This window comes from Crinia signifera, chromosome 5, assembly GCF_055691185.1.
Source record: "Crinia signifera chromosome 5, ASM5569118v1, whole genome shotgun sequence".
Classification (NCBI taxonomy): Eukaryota; Metazoa; Chordata; class Amphibia; order Anura; family Myobatrachidae; genus Crinia; species Crinia signifera.
In genome coordinates, this window is record NC_139221.1 from 243142841 (window position 1) to 243163402 (window position 20562).

At 41.5% G+C, this 20562-nt stretch overlaps 1 protein-coding gene across 4 annotated transcripts in view; it reads left to right on the forward strand.

Moving 5' to 3' along the window:
* The window catches only part of ZNF385D (zinc finger protein 385D), a 304400-nt gene that overhangs the window by 148919 nt on the left and 134919 nt on the right, over window positions 1-20562 (forward strand). For 2 of the 4 annotated variants that reach the window (XM_083188744.1, XM_083188745.1), the window contains exon 3: window positions 4265-4375. The exons of the other annotated variants lie outside the window; for them this stretch is intronic. In XM_083188744.1, coding sequence (XP_083044870.1) covers window positions 4265-4375 — 111 coding nt within the window. The remainder of the gene's footprint in view (window positions 1-4264; window positions 4376-20562) is intronic. 4 annotated transcript variants of the gene reach the window in all.

The window sequence follows — 20562 nt, forward strand, 5'->3', positions numbered from 1 at the left end:
TAATATTCTAATGAAGTAATTAACCTCAATTTTAAAAATAGCCTACTTTTTTCTCTCTCAGATACAGTACATCTTTCATGCTCAGTTACTTATTGTCCTTTTGTTCGACCACAAAAAACAATTGTAATTCATTTTCCTGTTGTAACCCTGGAGAGTATTCTTATTCATTTTGTACTTTATTCAGGTCCGTTCTTAGTAGCCATTCGTTCGCACGGGGACCAATGTTTGGCGTATGTGCAGCAGTATTTCTGCGCATGTGAATACGCTGGGTGTATGCAGCCACGGCAAATAAATGTTCACCCAACATTGTGGTTGGTGGACGGGGTGGGTGGCGGGCGGCGGGCCGGGGTACTAGCCCATGGGAACGACCAGAGTTTCATGGGCATTCCCATGAAAATGCTGGCCGTTCCCATGGTAATTTCCCGGTGACATTGGCGCCGGTGGTGGACAGCTGACATCACCAGATTGCACTATGCCAATGCAGATCAGATAAAAAAAACTGATCCTCAAACCGATTATCCAGTCAGTATAAAAATTCTTCAGTGTATCTTAATTTGAAGATACTCATAAGATACTACCTCCCGATCTGACCATTTGCAGGAGAATCTGAAACCATTTCTTGAATCGTGCTCCTACATGCACTATTGGGCCGATCAGACAATACTATGTGATTTGCCACATAATGGTATAGGTGTGTATTTAGCTTAAGATACAGCTCCTGTACTTGAACCATTTCCAGCAGGGAACACGGTGAGCTGTAGTACAGCTCTTGGCAGCATACAGGAAATCTAAAGAGAAGTAAGTCTGATAAGAGATCTGTGACATTGAGAAGAGCAGATCATTGCTATTGATACACAGAAAGACAAATGAATGTCAAGAAAGTGTTTTCCTCCTTACACTGAGTATGGAAAAGATTTTAAATTGCCAGCAATGCTGCACATATGTGTGAAAAATACAATAAATATGACAATGTAATTAATAGGTAAATACAAAATGTACAGTAAAGGCAAAATACTTTAAAGAAAATTTACTAAGATGTGAGTTCTAGAAAAGATAAGATTCTACTTATTTTGCACCTTCTAGCAGATAATAAATAGAATCTTAGATCATATCAAAGATTTGTTGATATGGGCAGCATACCATCTTCAATAGAAATCGCATCTTAGTACATTTAACCCTTTGTGTGCAGCCCTAGACAATTTTATAAAAACCCTTTAATCATAATTCTAAATACTTGGTTTTGAGTAGAGATCTGAAAGGGTGGGGGTTTCTGGAATAATATTGAATTGAATGTAACAGTTAACTGAAAACGTTTGGAAATTACTGTTAAGGGTGTATTTGAGCGGGATAGAATTGGGATCAAATTGGGGTTGGTTCACATGGCATGGTGTACACATTCAAATTAGACTATATAGTACAGATTTTATGGTGGCCATACACTGCTGCGATGTCTTGAGAGGGAGGTCTGATGTTGGGTGGTCGGATGGCCAGCAGATCCGGCCACCGACTCAGCTCCCATGCACATGGGACCGCGCATCGGGCCTGAGGGGACATCAAACTGACCCGATTTGGCCCAATTTGACGGCCTGACTCGTCGGAATCTGCCGAAATTAACCAAAATCAGCTCAGTGTATGGTGGCCTTAAGATTATGCCACAACAGAGAAGGCAGAAATAATATGTTCCCATTGGCTGTAGTTCGAGTTAGTAAAACTAAAGGTGCGTACACATGGTTAGATCTGGCATTCGATTTGATTTTGATTCAATATGCTGTTCGATTCAATCTGGCCTTCAATTCGATTTCAATTCAATATGCTGTTCGATTTCTACTATATAGTACCAAGGCAAGAAAAGAATGTCTTTTTCCTTGGTACTATAATTCAATTGTGTCCTGTGGTAGCACACCCCTAATTAGATATACGTCCAATTGACCAAGATCAATTTATGAGGGGTCCACCCAAAATAAACCCCAGATATTTTCTGTTGGACTGGTCACCCCTCCCCCCCATCCAAAAAAAATAATAATTCTACTATATAATCTTTCCTGGCAAGACTATTTTTCTTTTTGATTTTCACTATACGTGAACACGCATTGGGATCAAATCTGCATCGAATGCTGGTAAAATTTGATTTCTGTTTGATTTTGCTTCTATAAGCAAAATGGGATAGAAAAACAGTGTATATCTTACCATGTGTACCCTCTAAAAGTCTATTCTACCCTTCCTGAAGTGGAGTTTTGACTGCGAGACTAAAGTACACATCCACATCACTTTTCCAGTTTGGATCGCTCAATAATAATAAGTTATCTGGGAATTTGCCTGGTCTAGCAAGTCAGTGGTCTCAATAGCAGCAGGGTCAGCACACAGGACTTGGGGCCTAATTCAGACCCTATCCCGATGGTGGGGGGTTTGTGCATATGCGAATATGCTCTTGTGCAAACCATCTGTGCGAACGCCTTCGGCATGTATCACACTTGTCGTGGTGTTCGCACAGGCAGGGGAGGGAAGGGGCGGGCAGAGACCGGCAGCAGGGCAACACCCAGCATATTCTGGGATTCCCCATGAAAACACTGGGAGTTCCCCTGGGAACCCAGGTGGTTCGATGTCTGCTTGGGGCGGGTGGCATTTCGACCATCTCCGGCGGAAATAAAAGTATGTTCAGACTGTTTTTTATTTCTGAAGGGGAAAAATAAATTTCTTCCCCATCGACCCCATGTTCTGTGCTATGCACTTATAAATAACTAGAATTCAAGTGTTCTGCAGTCAATTAGATAGTTAGAAAGTAGAAAGTTTTTTTTATTATGTAATAAACAGATTGTGTATATTGTATAGTAAACTATATGTTCCTATGATGCAAGACTGTTCATCAGTCTAAAGCATTGGAAGAACAATAGAAAGTAGTAATAATCTAACACCATGCGGCCTTAGTTAAATACCTTTGTGAAATGCTTGGCGCCTCTCATACAAATGCTATGACTTGGCCAAATAGCACACCTACTATAATAATTGCAGCATTGCATAATAAAAACCACAAAAACAGTTTAAATCTATAATACATTATTTTATAGCAGCTGTATTAAAGTTTTTAAAGAAAACAGACCTTAAATCAGATAGAAATGGGTGTTGAAGACAGATTGAGGACTTTTCCATATCTGGTTAAAGCAGAGCAACTATTCTGGTGGAAATCTTCCCTTTGCAAAGTTTTTAAGAAAGGTTACAGCAGTACATGTATAGTGTAGTACCGCCACAGTGCTCTTGTTGATTTTGCTATGTCAGGATGGCCAAATTCAGCAGTCAGCAGTCCGAGTAATTACAGCCTAGGGTTCTAGGCTGAAGGGGAAAGAAGTAAGGGCCTGATTCAGATTGGATCAGTGTGGATCGAATTTGGCCCAGTGACCAATGTTGCGAGTCTGCGCATGCGTATGGCCAAAAATACTCGTGTTCACCCGCTGTGCAAACTCATCCCCCTCGAATCACAAGAGGAGGGTCTGCAGGTGCAGGGTTTCAGGTGCTGATAGGTCTTAATGAATATCCCTGTACATGCAAATTATAATGGAGGGGGGAGGCTGTGTCTGTCAGACAGCCAGTGAGAGCTGTAAGGGGGCAGTTACCCACTAGCTTTTTCTGTGCAAGTGCTGGACTGACACAGTAGCTGGTTATATGATATATGATGAAGTCTTTCCTGTAAGCAACTAATTATTTAATTACTTTAAAGGAAACTGATTATAGTACAATTATCCTTTTTCAACGGTTTTACTTTTTGTTTTGTATTCAATTTTACACATAGTTCATAGTTGTTTTATGATAGGCTGAACATTACTGAGTGAGAAATCATCCATCACATGGTCCTTAAAGAGTTGCAGAATAGTATTGTAAAGTTATAAAATAAGCATTTGTTTGATTTGCATATAGAAGTTAAATATAAACCAAATATCTAAGAGAAAATATTAAAAAAGACAACTCAGTAAATGTTCCATCTTCCTATTTTGTGCAAAGAACTGTGGAGGAGAGACATATATAATTTCTTGAAATTCCCTGAGGAAAGCATTGTTTTTTTGAAAGTTAAGCATCCATTGTGCAACTAACTCTAAAACTAACAGAATTAAAAAAAAAATCCCATAAATATATTTTTTATTGTTCACAAAGGCATACATTCACATTGCCTGCTAAACATACATTCAAGCATAATGTTCACCACTGCTATCATCTTCATCATATGAAGATAAATCTGGGTTAAACAAGACTTCTTTTTGTCTTTCTGTTGCAGATGGACCCAGTTCAAAAAGCAGTTTTAAATCACACATTTGGGGTTCCCTTACCACAGAGAAGGAAGCAAATCGCCTCCTGCAATATTTGTCAACTGAAATTTAATTCTGAAGTAAGTTTTTTATTTTCCCATCCTGTCAATATAATGGAACAAACATTACCTCAGCATATAGAGTACAGAGCCATTGTGTTCCACATAGATTGGTTTTCCTTTAAAAACACTATTCTACAACAGTATAGTGGATTTTTCTGCTTTCGCAGACAAATGTCAAGCATACAAAGAAACAATTCCATTTTTGGTACAATTATATAATGGTATTTTTTTAATCAAGCAACACAAATGAAAGCTGGTTATAATGATCTTAGTCATGGTCTTGGCATTTACTAATTAATGGAAACCGTGACCATCCCATTTAAGTAATGAAAGGCCAAATACATTTTATTCCTTTACTATTTTCTGTGCGGAAGTAGGTAAAGATAGATCATTTTATTTCGGAAACACTAATATGGCTGCTTTATGATTATGATTCCAATGCAGAATTTAAATATGCTGACAAATAAAGCAGATCCACGGGAGAGGTGTACTAAACCTTGGAGAGAAATAAAGTAGACAGAGATAATTTACCAAACAATTAGCTTCTTACTGTAATTTTCAGGCTGTGTTGGAAAAATGACAGGAGCTAATTCATTGGTACATTGGGGCCGATTCAGACCTGAATTCTGCTGTGTGAATTTGCACGGCGACCAATTATTAAATGACTGCGCATGCTTATGGCCCATGGTCTGCATGCGCAATGCCCACTCGCAAAGGAATCCTGCTACTTTTTTCCATTTGCAAGGTGATTGACAGGAAGTAGACATCTAGGAGTGGTAACTGGCCTTTTAGCGGGAGTGTTAAGAAAAGGCAGGCGTGCCAGAAAACGCGCTAGGCGTGCCTAGGAAAATACTCTCTCATCAGCCAGTACGGGCATTGTGGCTGTCCTGCAATGCTTTAAAGCAACAGGTCTCACAAAACCATGGAAACCTGACAGCAGAAGTGTGGCTTTACTATCCTTTCTGACCTCAAATACACCGGATGTCTCTCATCTTAAGTCCTATGCAGCGTTCTGCAAGACCTAGAGACAGCAGAATATCACGGTGATTTATTTTTGAGGCACAAAACATTATAACTCGCTACACTAACACAGCCAGCTCGCTTGAGGGTGATACGTGCCCAGTGCCTGGATGTGTGGTCCAGCCAACAGACATCTGGACATTCTTCTCCCCCCCTCAGTGCCACAGCTGGAATATCCGATTGTGTAGTCACAAAGTGTAATGTGTTCTGTTTTCTATCCTCTCTGTGCAATATCAATTTATTGAATAATTATAGAAAGATTAACGTGGGCAAGAGAATAGAAAAAGCTAAATCCTCAAAAGCATGCACAGTCTATCTGCAAAACCAATTTCTCTGGACAGATAGAGTGTGTACAAGGGGAAAAAAAGCTGTCTTGAAAAGTGTATTGCCTTTTTTGGAAAAAAAAGGGAAAAAAAGACCTTCTTACTGTTGAAACCCAGGCAGAGATACTTATTCACTTAGTTTACTTTGGAAAGTAACAAATATTGAGAACAATCTGTTACACAACTATGTTTCATTGTTAAACTGTATCAAAATCTCTGTGCTTAGAGGAATTTACCTCTGTAATTATCCCCCAGCTGAAACAGGGAACAGAATTACAATACTATCCCTAATAATATCAGCGGGTGATTAATAACACATCGTATCACAAATTGTTTTCGCCATTCATATAGTGTATGTGTGTTTGTCAAACCCTTTATTATATTATATTATAACTCTAATAAAAGCTATATTTTAAAATTATCAAAATGCATTACAAACCATAAGAGTGCCCCCCCCCCCCCCCAAAAAAAGTTCTCTTTTTATCTCTAAACCATTTGTTAAGTTATTTCGAACTCATGAGAGCACCACCAACTTAAAAATTGACCCCCTGTGGGCCTAATTGTGTAATGTTGTTGGTTAAGGCTACTCAGGCCACACCCTCCACAACAAGCATCCGCCCACTCTGAAGCGGAACTTGAAGTGGGGGTAGACTCTGTGCGGGACTCACACCCCTGTCCGTGCCTAGGAAAATGCATGCGTGCCAGAGTATTTTAGGGGAGGGTGTGTGATGACAGCTCTAGCCCAGATATAGCTGTTTCCATTGCAGCTGCCAGGTAAAGTTGTGTACATGGGGAGATTCCTTTGCTGTCGACTTGCTATGCAATCTTTGCTAACTCATGTGCTATTTACATACAATTAATGCTATCTGCATTAGATTTCCACTATATAGTCATTGCTGCCCTGTCTGTCTGGGTTTCGATTTGTGCTGTCACGGGAGCGCAAGGTAAAAAACCTGTGCGATCTGCATGCAATCCCGATGCGATTTTGACTATATAGTCAAAATCTCATGCTGGATTATACCGTGTGTACACACCATAAGTCTCAGGCAATGACTGGTGCCCAGTGGAAGAATCATTCAATGATGAGTAACTATCGAAGGGCTGATAAGCATCTATCAAAGGGTTTTGGACATTTTTCTCTCAGATGCAAAGTCTTTGCTAGGCCTACACATCTATTCACACAGCATGCACATTCATTCGAAATCCAGGATATTACTATAGCTGGGCAGCATCTAACTGATTGCTGAATGCTGCTTATTCGCTCAGCAGCGATCAGTTCTGAATCAAGCCCATTATCTCTCTCCACTTTATCTCTCTCCAATATTTGATATATGCCCCTCCTGGTAAAAGAGAAGAGCTGCAGATCACCGCAAACTTTTCTTTTTTAGAATGACTGCACCTATAAATCAGCAAGGTGCGGTGAGGCCAATACCAAGATGTTATGTATAAGTCATACTGTAAATAGATTCTTTGTATTAATGTAATAACTTTTATACTCAAAGCTCTGGAGTGTACTGGAGTATGACTGGCGCTACTCTGCCGTACCTACCCACCCTGACCGCACATCACTGCTATAAATGTGATGGATTCATTCCTGATAAAAAATAGTTCTGTAACAACAAAACATATAAAAAAATCTATTTTTATTATGACATAAAAATCTAGAAAAAATGTAAAGCCTTTATCAACCAATACAGAAGCTCTGCAATAGGTGAGTTGCCATGTTCCAACACACAATGCTGTATTATAGTACAACCATTCCTTTGGTTGAATAAAGTTTGCAGCTTACCCAGATAAGTAGGGTTCCGGATAGAGGAGGGTGCCCTTTCTCAACTATGTACCCAGTGACCTGATACCCTCCAACATCTGAAGGGCAGAAATCGGTACACAGCTAGGAAGGGGGTGTGGCCAATGTGTAGAATAGGCATGACCAAAGCTAAAGTAGGCATGGTCACACCCTATATCAGTAGCTACTTCTGCTTGCAGTACCTGGCTGCTCACACACACACAGTTATACTGCACCACCACTGTCCTTCTGCTCACCTTCACTCTCTGGCTGCTGTCTCCATCCAGCAAAGGTGCCCTGCACCCCATGCAGCAGTACTTACAGGGCAGTAGCGCTGCACTTTCTCTGTAATTCTCTGTAATTCCCCCCCACCCCCACCCGTTCCGGAGTGCTGCATTGTGTGTCCCCCTGCAGTGGTACACATAGATATGCTGCTGACTGTGTCTGTTACAGGGGACTCAGGAGAGGTGTTCTGCCGCGCCAGGGAGGAATTAATGAGCAGGGGGAGGCGAGCCCGTTGATTCCACCCGCAGGGCACTATGGGAGATGTAGTATTGCCAGCCAATTCCCCTCACACTGCCGAAAGAGCAGCGCCAGCAGCCAGCCAGGAAACTACAACTCCCTGAATCCCTGCTGCCTCAAAAACCGGTACAATCGGTACAGTTAGATTTAGCCGGTACAGACCAATAAAAAACGGTACTGTACCGGCTGAATCGGTGCAGTTAGAGGGTATGGAAGTATAATCAGTACCTGTGTCTGCTGCCGCACTGCACTACGCAGGGAAGAAATACCAAATAAGCAACATCTCCCAGCAGCAATTTTATGCCATGCAGCAAAGGCATATTTGGCATTTCTTCACTGTACTGTGCAGTGTGGTACAAGAGACAGGCAACAATAATAAAAATACTATCTTGCAGATTAAGCATTTTACTTTCCAAGGCTGCTGTGCGCATCTCCAGGGCCAGGCAGAAACTACCCAAGTATAAGGACAAGGTAATAACTGTGGGCATAATGTGTAAGGAGCATTAGAACTATTGGCATAATGTAAGAGGCTCTACAACTGTGGGCATAATATGTAAGGAGCACTAGAACTATTGGCATAATGTAAGAGGCTCTACAACTGTGGGCATAATATGTAAGGAGCACTAGAACGGTCGGCATAATGTAAGAGGCATTCCAACTGTGGGCACAATGTGTAAGGAGCACTAGAACTATCGGCATAATGTAAGAGGCGCTACAACTGTGGGCATAATGTGTAAGGAGTACTATAACTGTCGGCATAATGTAAGAGGTACTACAGCTGTGGGCATAATGTGTAAGGAGCACTAGAACTATTGGCATAATGTAAGAGGCTCTACAACTGTGGAAATAATATGTAAGAAGCACTAGAACTATTGGCATAATGTAAGAGGCTCTACAACTGTGGGCATAATATGTAAGGAGCACTAGAACGGTCGGCATAATGTAAGAGGCATTCCAACTGTGGGCACAATGTGTAAGGAGCACTAGAACTATCGGCATAATGTAAGAGGTGCTACAACTGTGGGCATAATGTGTAAGGAGTACTATAACTGTCGGCATAATGTAAGAGGTACTACAGCTGTGGGCATAATGTGTAAGGAGCACAAGAACTGTGGTCATAATGTAAGAGGCATTACAACTGTGGGCATAATGTGTAAGGAGCACTAGAACTGTCGGCATAATGTAAGAGGCACTATAACTGTGGGCATAATGTGTAATCAGCACTAGAACTGTTGGCATAATGTAAGAGGCACTACAACTGTGGGCATAATGTGTAAGGAGAACTAGAACTGTCAGCATAATGTAAAAGGCACTATAACTGTGGGCATAATATGTAAGGAGCACTAGAACGGTCGGCATAATGTAAGAGGCATTCCAACTGTGGGCACAATGTGTAAGGAGCACTAGAACTATCGGCATAATGTAAGAGGCGCTACAACTGTGGGCATAATGTGTAAGGAGTACTATAACTGTCGGCATAATGTGAGAGGTACTACAGCTGTGGGCATAATGTGTAAGGAGCACTAGAACTATTGGCATAATGTAAGAGGCATTACAACTGTGGGCATAATGTGTAAGGAGCACTAGAACTGTCGTCATAATGTTAGAGGCACTATAACTGTGGGCATAATGTGTAATCAGCACTAGAACTGTTGGCATAATGTAAGAGGCACTACAACTGTGGGCATAATGTGTAAGGAGAACTAGAACTGTCAGCATAATGTAAGAGGCACTACAACTGTGGGCACAAAGTGTAAGGAGCACTACAACTATCGGCATAATGTAAGAGGAGCTACAACTGTGGGCATAATGTATAAGGAGCACTAAAACTATTGGCATAATGTAAGAGGCACTACAACTGTGGGCATAATGTGTAAGGAGCACTAGAACTATCGGCATAATGTAAGAGGCGCTACAACTGTGGGCATAATGTGTAAGGAGTACTATAACTGTCGGCATAATGTGAGAGGTACTACAACTGTGGGCATAATGTGTAAGGAGCACTAGAACTGTTGGTATAATGATGGTCAGGCACTACAACTGTGGGCATAATTTGTAAGGAGCACTAGAACTGTGTGCAGAGCGGGCGATTCAGCATGGTTCTGAAGGGGGTGATTTTGCCCCCATTCAGATGGGGGGTGCATGTGTATATTTGTGCATGTGCAGATCCGCTGTGTGAATGCCTTCAGCAAGTATCACACTGGCCTAGGCGTTCACACGGATGTCAACTCCTGCCTTGTCTTTGGCGGACTCTGAGGGGAGGGAAATAATTTAACGGTCAGCGACCATCGAAAGATTTCTCTCCCCTTTGGTCGCATGTGAGGTATTCGGCAAGGGGAAGGCAAGCATACGGCCGGCCGGTGTGCAGCCTTTATGGACTTGTAAGCAGTGTATTTAAATTGCTTAGCAAACCATGCTGAATCAGGCCCATAATATGTATATGTGTTATAACTGGCCTTTTTCATGGGACCATGCCCACTTAATTTTTTCCAAGGCACATGCAAAAGTGCTCAGATTGTCCCAAAGTATATCTTCGCTTCCAAAAATTTGGTCGGCCCTGGATATACAGATGGAGCCGGTCTCATTCAACACCGGCACTCGCCAGATCCTCTCCTCTGGCGAGTGCCGGCAATAGGGACTGGGACGCGCATGCGTCTCACGCGCGTCCCAGCTTATTACGGCGACGGCTCCACTTCAGGAAGACGGGCAGGGTTCGGGGCGTCACGGGGCGCGCCTGAATATTCTGTATATTCTTTGTTCATCTTTGAAATTTATGTTTTGAGTGTGTGTCCAACAATTGTCATTTTGGTAAAACTATGAGATTACCTACTGTATAACTTTAGGAACTGGGTTCTAGTCAAAACAGATTGTTTTAAAATGAAAGTGATTGCAACAAGGTACGTACAGTCTAACATACTGTGGGCCAGATGCACTATGCTTAATAAAATGGAAAGTGATAAACAGCCAGTCAATCAGCTCCTCCCTATCATGTCACATACTGTGTTTGGAAAATGTCAGGCAGGAGCTGATTGGTTGGTTACCACTCTCCATTTTATCACTTTCGAAGCGTAGTGCATCTGGCCCCCAATTTGAAAATCCAAGACATATTCTGCAGACAAAAGCACGTGCCATGCTAAAAGGAAATACAAATTAAAGTTACTTTGTACTTTTGAAAGTATCTGTAATTATAATTGGGTACTTATTTCCTAGCACGGCACCCGTCTCATTGATTGTATGCCTTACTTAAGGCATACAATCAATACAATTGAAACGATTTTTCAATTGTATGGATCTCATCTTATGCATCTCATGGATCAGGATGCAGTTACAATCCCGGCGGTCGGGATCCCGGCGTTCAGGGACGCCGGAATCCCGACCGCCGAAATGCCGACACTTTCTCCCTCCTTGGGTGTCCACGACACCCCTGGAGGGAGAATAAATTAGTGTGCCAAGCGTAGTGATGCACCGGGCCTGCTGCGTGGCGAGCGCAGCGAGCCCGCAAGGGGGGGGCAATCCACGTCCCCCCCTTGTCGGCATTTCGGCTGTCGGGATTCCGGCATCGGGATTCTGAACGCCGGGATCCCGACCGCCGGCATTCAATACTGAATCCCATGGATCTTATGCATCCATAAGATGCAGGAGATCCATGAGATCCATAAGATGCTATAAGATAAAAATCGTGAGCCCCCAATAACCATTGTTAACGCCACCAGCACTATCAACGCCAACCCGAAGCGTGGCGAGCGCAGCGAGCCTGCGAGGGGCGGCGGTACGCGTCCTCCGACCTTTTCATACCCCCACTATCCACGTCGACGCGGAGTTGATCTTATATAGTGTGGTGAGCGCAGCGAGCCACAGAGCCTGAAGTGTGGCGAGCGCACGCGGACTTCTTCACATGTATTCTGCGTCCCCTCGCGGGGCTCGCTGCGCTCGCCACGCTTCGGGCTCTTGGGCTTACTGCGCTTGCCACACTATATAAAATCAACTCCACGCCTGCGTGGATAGTGGGGGTATGAAAAGGTCGGAGGACGCGTACCGCCGCCCCTCGCGGGCTCGCTTCGCTCGCCACGATTCGGGTTGGCGTCAATAGTGGGGTGGCGTTAATGTAAAAATCTCGTCGATTGCATCATCTCATGCATCTTATACCGCACAAACACATAAGATGCATGCAATGCTTGAGATGTAAAAATCTCGTCGATCTCGTCGATCGCATCGATTGCATCATCGCATGCATCTTATGCCGCACAAACATATAAGATGCATGCAATGCTTGAGATATCAGCCCGACACATACAATCTAGATCGTGGGCGCCGTGCTAGGAAATAAGTACTGTACCTATAATTTTCAATAGTATAATGAAATGACTGGCTGTAACATTATGGCTTGCATAGGGACCAACATGAACATAATAAATATGCTTAAGTTCATGTTTGGAGTTCATGGAAATGTCTGTTATCATTATCATCTACATTCAAAGTATTAGTCAGTCTTATGAACAATGATCTCCAGGTGAATCCATAATCTTACTCTTATGGATAATGATCACCATATGCATGCATAGTCTTATATATGATTATCTCCAGGTACATCTATAGTTATGTTCCGACTTATGAGCAATGATTTCTACGGGCATCCATAGACTTAGTCTTATGCATTTTTAGCTCTAGGTAAAGCAATAGTGTTGTTCATGTACACCTTGTGGTACATAATATAATATATGGATCCACTCCCTCTTTATCAGCAAAGCAGACTAGGCTAATGGAGCCGGCTACTGTACTCTTCACCTATAGCAGCTACCTTTGCCTTAAAGCTAGATATTGTTATTAGTAGCTAGTTGCCAACAGTACTTTGTTTATCTGCAAGCTATACAGAATATCTGATAAAGAAAATTACATGATGGCAATGTGGATATCTGACCAAGTTCAGCAACAATTAGGGGCATCTGCAAATCACAGTACAACAAATTTTCCAAAATCAAAGTCGGGGTATGAATATAAGAGCTGAGAAAAGACAGGGTTAATACACCAAAAGAAACATAAATAATACAGACAACTGAACTTAACTCAACTTGTTAAAGATTGGTTCAGTTAAGGAGCGGCTCTGCACATGGCTGGTAACAGAGATCTTGGGGCTTTTTGCACTAATGTTCTGTAGCCAATGTGGGACATTGGCTCTTCTCCCTTGTCTCTCTCCTGCCTCACCCCATCTCTACATCCCCAATATCAACTCCAAAAATCTGTTCATCTACATTCATCCATGTCTCTTAGCCTCACTCACCATTCGGTGTGTGTCAGCTTCACTTGTTTCCCAGCAGCCCCTAGTGTCTCCCAACCTCAGCCTCCCTATGTTTCTCATCTTCTCAATGTCTCTCCGCCTCAGATTCTCTGGGCCAGATGTACTAAGTTTGAAAAGTGATAAAATTGAGAGTTGATAGGCTGGGTTTGAAAAATGACAGGTGGGAGCTGATTGGTTGGTGGTTTATCACTCTCCATTTTATCACTTTTCAGTGTCTCTCAGTCCCTCCATTCCCCTGTGTCTCTCAGCCTACCCCCTTTTTCTCTCAGCATCCCCTGTATCTCTCAGTCTCACAATCCCCTATGTCTCTCAGCTGCACCACCACCTGTTTATATTAGCCCCCCCCCCCCCCATAACCTCAAAGACTCAGGACCCCTTTACAAGTCTCTTCCCCTGCCTGTTGCCAGACTTGGATCTGCATTAATTTGGTGTTTAAAATAATTATTAATCTTTAGCACAACCCATATATGCATGCATTTGTACAGCAGGACTTGCAACTATGAGTCTGCTGATCATTTACTGTCAGCCATGTAGGAATGCTAGTTGAAAAGTCAAAAACCCAGCAGTGCTTGTCTCTGTCTCATTGATAGGGACTGACACATAATCAAGTCAGTCTTATGCATAATGATCTACTAATACAGCCACAGTCTTAGTTGTTCACATACATTGCTAGTATTAGTCATTCCTAGCCATCTAAACTCATATGCATTGATGACTGTTTCATTTTTGGGTCTCCATGACAACCAGCCTGCGGTGTGAGTGACATTTCAGAACTTTGCTTGGAGGAAGAATCAGCTACATACACACTCATTATTTATGCTTCATAGTTTGTATATTTTTTTTGTTATAAATCCTCTGTATTAATGTATGTGAAACTAGAAATATGTGCTTGAAATTTCATATTGCAGTATACATGATAAAGAATTTAATTAGTGTCTATAGTCTTTAATAGTCTCCAATGTTATCTTTGTAGCAGATTATTAGATCTTCCTCTATATATCTATATCTATATATATATATATATATATATATATATATATATATATATATATATATATATATATATCTTATCTATCTATCTATAATTAATATAACATGTACCACATTGACCAGTTGCCCCATTAAGCATATTATTACCTATAACCTAGCCTTGAAAAACATTTACATTTCAATCACAACATTGGCGGCATGATGTATAAGAGAAATCAAAATAATAAAATATTTGATCTGGAGAGTGCATTCTTTCTACTCCAGTAGACTTCAATATGTATATATATATATATATATATATATATATATATATATATATATATACAGAACAGGAACAGAGTGCGCTAAGAGTGAAAGTACACAATCTTTCCACAATATAAAATGTTTAATAAAAGCCAACAATACGGCTCATATAAGATACAGAGTTTATACGGTCATATATTGGAATCAATTGACAAAATCTGTGGTGGTTCAGTACAACAGCAGGCCCAACGCGTTTCGTCAACCACGTGACTTCATCAGGGGCATTTGGCGACTTGATTAACAAAGCTGCAGTTGCTCTTCTTGCAGTGTCTCAAATTGATTGAACACAAAGAATTAATGTAGACAATGATATTACACCTAATGACAGAGCTCTTGTCAGTACTTGTTTAGTGGTATAATTTTCAAATATCCCACTCAATTACAGATGTCAGCAACACAATTCAATCAAGAATCCAACCGGAAGCATGCTACAATGTATCCTAGCTGCCGAATCATTCGGCAGCTAGGATACATTGTAGCATGCTTCCGGTTACCCTAGGTGTAATATCATTGTCTACATTAATTCTTTGTGTTCAATCAATTTGAGACACTGCAAGAAGAGCAACTGCAGCTTTGTTAATCAAGTCGCCAAATGCCCCTGATGAAGTCACGTGGTTGACGAAACGCGTTGGGCCTGCTGTTGTACTGAACCACCACAGATTTTGTCAATTGATTCCAATATATGACCGTATAAACTCTGTATCTTATATGAGCCGTATTGTTGGCTTTTATTAAACATTTTATATTGTGGGAAAATTGTGTACTTTCACTCTTAGCGCACTCTGTTCCTGTTCTGTATTTCTATTGTTCTGGGTCTCAGCTAACGGGGGACTCTCAGAGTTGCTGCTGTTCTTTACTGGGGCGCGGACTTTTAGGTACCTTTGTCTTTTTTATATATATATATATATATATATATATACACACAGTTGCAAGAAAAAGTATGTGAACCCTTTGGAATTACCTGGATTTCTGCATAAATTGGTCATAAAATGTGTTCTGATCTTCATCTAATTCACAACAATAGACAAACACCATCTGCTTAAACTAATACCACACAAACAATTATATGTTCTCATGTTTTTTTTTATTGAGCACACCATGTAAACATTCACAGTGCAGGGTGAACAAAATATGTATGGTTTAATAACTAGTTGACCCTCCTTTGGCAGCAATAACCTCAACCAAACGTCTCCTCTTAGTTGCATATCACACAAGGCAAAATAATATATATAAATGTAACTAAGCCGCACACACTTAAAGGGACAATGTTCAGAGTGCAGGGCTCGTAATAGCTAAACATATATATATATATATATATATGCCAACAATAACCTTAAATTGCGCTAATTTGTACTGTAACCCAAGGCTGTCTAGATCCTCAGTTCAATGGATTCAGACAGTAACATGCACAACAATAGCGGTATGGCACTTATACTTAGGTCATCCTTTTGGTGGCCTATAGTGGTCTATTTACCAATAATCACAAATTAAATGCCCAACTTTAGTATTTGTTAAAATGTATTCTTTAAAAAATGTTGATAGACAACAGAATTCAGTACTTTACCTCTTAGTATGATCTGGGTCGAAGACAAATCAGCGGACCCAATGCATTTGAGTCCGACTTCTTCAGGGGTTCAACTGCAAGTGGCAGGATAAAATGATGTACGTACAGTTATGGTACAAAATTAAAAAAACAGACCATACAGCACAGTTCATCTCAATTGCTTGGAGGCAAAATAAATATTTGGTCCCACCACACATACCATCTTATATAAATATATTTATACATTTGTGTATGTATGTATGTAATATATTCAGTGTAAAATAAAGAAAGTGTGATGCTTATGGTCCTGCTAGGAGGGGGAGTCAGCCACAGAAATGATATCAACAGCTTTGAATTAACTGATTCAAGCTTGCAGGAGAGGAGAGGTGCCCCCTTGGGAGTAAGGAGCCCAGCAGCAGATGACTCCATTGCCTTCCAAAGTTCTGCCTCTGATACAGCATAACAATGACAATACTACAGTGCCCTTTGCAGGCTAAAATATAGTCACTTACAGATGGAGCCAATGTCATTTGTAGTGCCGGCCCGCCAAGATGACCCATCTCAGCGCGGGCTTAAGACAATAGTCTTTTTCACCTTCTTTATGGTGACACTGACTGGAGTGACTTGACCTGTCATGAAAGGGAGCTCTGCAAGTCAAAATCTGTACTGTTGATACAATATTGCAGCAGGGTATAGGTCACAAATGATTGTGATCATAAGATTGTTACCTGACAATTTCAGATGTGTCCACACTTCTGATCAGCAGCTGGAATATCTTCAATAACTTAAAAAGAGGAGTAGGATGATAATGGACGTAGCTAAGAGAAGTGGAAGAAGTGAGTGTTGAAAGTAGGAACTGGATAAGGGGCTAAAAGGGTTTTAAGGGGCACAGGGACAGTGTGTATCGGTGGCTAATGGTACAAGTAGGTGGGGAACAGATATGATAATGCTGAATAAATTTGAACTGGACACACTGTTTAAATTGTAACAACTTTATAACAGTAAAAGTTTTTGACACATGTAAAATACATATACACACAAAGGAAATTAAATACACATTTATCTAAAATATAGCTCAATTAATATAGAATGATATTTGGTGTATGGGGTCTCCAGATTTATATTAATATAATCGTAGAAGAAGCATAAATTTGGCAGCCACGGTAGTTCAATATATATTAGGGAGGTCCGCACATTCAAAGGTTAATAAGCCGATACAGGGAGAAGCCAATCCTTTAGCATGTAGGCAGAACACGCAAATAATATTTGTTGGCAGAGTCTATTAACACGGTAGGCAATGTTGGTTTTTAGATTGTATCCCTTGCGGAATGAAGGTAGGGAGCGTAAAAGTGTACTAGGGAGTGTATTGCTCACCTATATATAGCGGTGTCCAATCCCTGTATGTAGCAGTTTCACAGCCCGACGGCTGTTTTATGATGCTGTTTGTAAAGGTCGGTATTTTTTTAAGGCTGGAATCTGTAGCCGCATTTGCCAGACAGTGTGCTCTAGCTGTACTGCTGTTTGAATTCAGCAGGCGCTCCAATGGGATACGGGTCTCTGTGAGCAGCGTGATCCGGCCAAGTTGGAAGTAACACTCAGGAAACCCCACAGGAAATGATGCTGATGTCAACGCGTTTCGTAACCACTTGTTCACTGGAAACTTTTTCAAGACGGATGATAATAAGAGCAAATGGTAACAAACACAGATGTAGGGCGAAAGGAAAGCCATATATAAAGAAGAGACAAATGTTGTGCATTCTGTAGTTTTGCCATATATAAAGAAGAGACATATATAAACAAGAGACAAATGTTGTGCATTCTGTAGTGCATTCTGTTGGAAACATACACCCTTGGGGAGGAGAGATGCAGACAGCTAGGACATAGGTAAGAAAGGGCAGGAATCAGGGAGAACCATGTAAATAGATAGTAGAGGACAGTGGAGGGAGCAGCATGTCTTTAGAAAGAGCAGCACCCCTAATGGAAACAAAGGCTGCATGTTTCCTACCCATTCTTGGGGGGTACCCACAAATATTAAGTTTTCACCAAACTTGTATACATAGGATCACAGTAGATATTGGAGAAATCTGCTTTGTTCCCTGAAAAAAAAACACTCCTTTTCTATTTCTAGTAGTAATTTTCTTTATATGGGCATTTATAAAATGAAAATAAAAATAAAATATACTGCAATATGCATATGCATACAGTGTTAAAGTAGTTTACAATGTGTGATCTTGAGTCATATGTTGTCTGTCAGACAGTATGTGTGTAAGTCACAAGAAAACTGTACTTAACTTAAATATATTTATGACAGATAAATGATGAAAGAAGAAGATTATGTGTTGCACATCTAGATATTTTATTATGCAAAATGGTATTTCTGGTCACAGAAATAGGGTGGGGTAGTGGGCACGGTATCAGTGAAAAGCTATTTAAAGCTGTGGGTTAGAGGTGGGCAAAATCAAGGTGGTGGGGGTAGGCAGCAAGTGCAGATAAAAGTTTAAATATTGGTGGTATAGCGTCTGTAGAGTGCAGACCAGAGTAAGGTGCGGGCGCAGGGTGGTGGTGTGGGGGGCTGGCGTCCCAACCAGAATTACCATTTTGCATAATAAAATATCTAGATGTGCATATTATCTGTCAGAAATATATTTAAGTTAAGTACAGTTTTCAATTACACGCATACTGTCTGACAGAAAACATATGACTCAAGTGCACACATTGTAAACAACATTGTAAACTACTTTAGCGCAGGTCTGCACCACTCTTATTTTCATACTTTTAATTGGAGGGTGGCCCCCCTCTCTGGAAACCAGCAGCCGGTAGTTTATCAGATTCCCCATTAGTTGAGCACTAACCCCCTCTAACCTTTTAATGAACATGTAAAATGGGGCATGTGAAAAATTTGCACATTTTACACATTTTTCACGATTAAATAAACCCTGTTGTTTTATATGAGATTGCTGATCATTTTTTTATAAGACTGTGTTACTTTGCAGATACATACAGTAGTTAAAAAGCCTTTTTCCCCAAAACATAAGAGTTTGCTGGGCGGAGATCCTTATTACTAGCCAAGCATGAAATGAACATCTGGTTAATGAACTTGGTGCGATCTAAGCCTTAACATTATTTTTCTCAAGTTATTACATTATTGATATAAATATTAATTTGTTTTATTTGCAGTATGCGTGCCATTGGGGAATATAAGGTCAAGATATAAATACAATATACAAGCAATAGAAATGTTATGCAAAAATATAAAATAAAATAAAAATATTATTATAATTAGGAACAGAAAAATTTGGACATTTACAAAGATTATTTTGGTACTTGTGTAATACCATGGCTACGCTATGTTTTCAGCGTAGCCTAAGCTACGCTGTCAGCGTAGCCCAATGGCTGCCTAGCGTAGTTAGCGTAGTGACTCTGTGGCAGCCCAACGGCTGCCTAGCGTAGTTAGCGTAGGAACTCCGCGGCAGCCCGGATCTGTCCCCTGCATCCATAGCTCTGTCCCCGACGTCCATGGCTCTGTCCCCATCGTCCATGGCAAGCCTAGTGAGCGCCTCTCACACAGCGCCAGTAACCGCCAGATCTCCTGCGCTGACGGACGCCGCCGGAGTGGGGATCATGCGAACACTGGTTGAGAGGCGCTCCAGCTGTCTGAGACGCAGGTGCATCTTAGACGCTCCTGCGTCTCAGTAATTATTGCAGCAGGGTGCGGCAACCCTGCCTGTGTCCGCTTCAGGGAGACGGGGTTAGGGAGTTTGGTCGCACGTGCGTCTCCTGCACAAAGGGGTTATGCGGGGGCAAGAGCGTCTTATGCACAATAAAGGAGGCATTTACCAGTGCTCCATGTTACATACTGACAAATGCCTCCTTTTCAAACCCCCACTATCCACGCCAGCCCGAAGCATGGCGAGGGGACGTGTTACACGTCCTCCTGACTTGTTCATACCCCCACTATACACGTTGGGGTGGATTTGATCTTATAAAGTGTGGCGGGTGGATGCGGAATACATGTGAAGTAATCCGCGTGCGCTCGCTATGCTTTGGGCTCGCAACACTTAAAATCAACTCCACACTGACATAGATAGTGGGGTATGAACAAGTCGGGAGGACGCATAACGTGGGGCTCGCTGTGCTCGCCACGCTTCGGGCTGCCGTGAATAGTGGGGGTGTTTCAGGAACACAATCACACCAGCCATATCATACATCTGAGACAGTAATGACGACATGTGTTAACTGTTAACTGGATTGTGACAGGTTCTGCAGCCATTACGCAGTCACTTCACCTTCACCTCTGACTACGGTAACTGCATAACGCTGACTGACTATGCTGGCCACGGAGCAGTACACCGAATCTGACTATGCTGGCCGTGGGAACACTACGCTGAATCTGACAGATACGCTGACTACACTATGCGCACG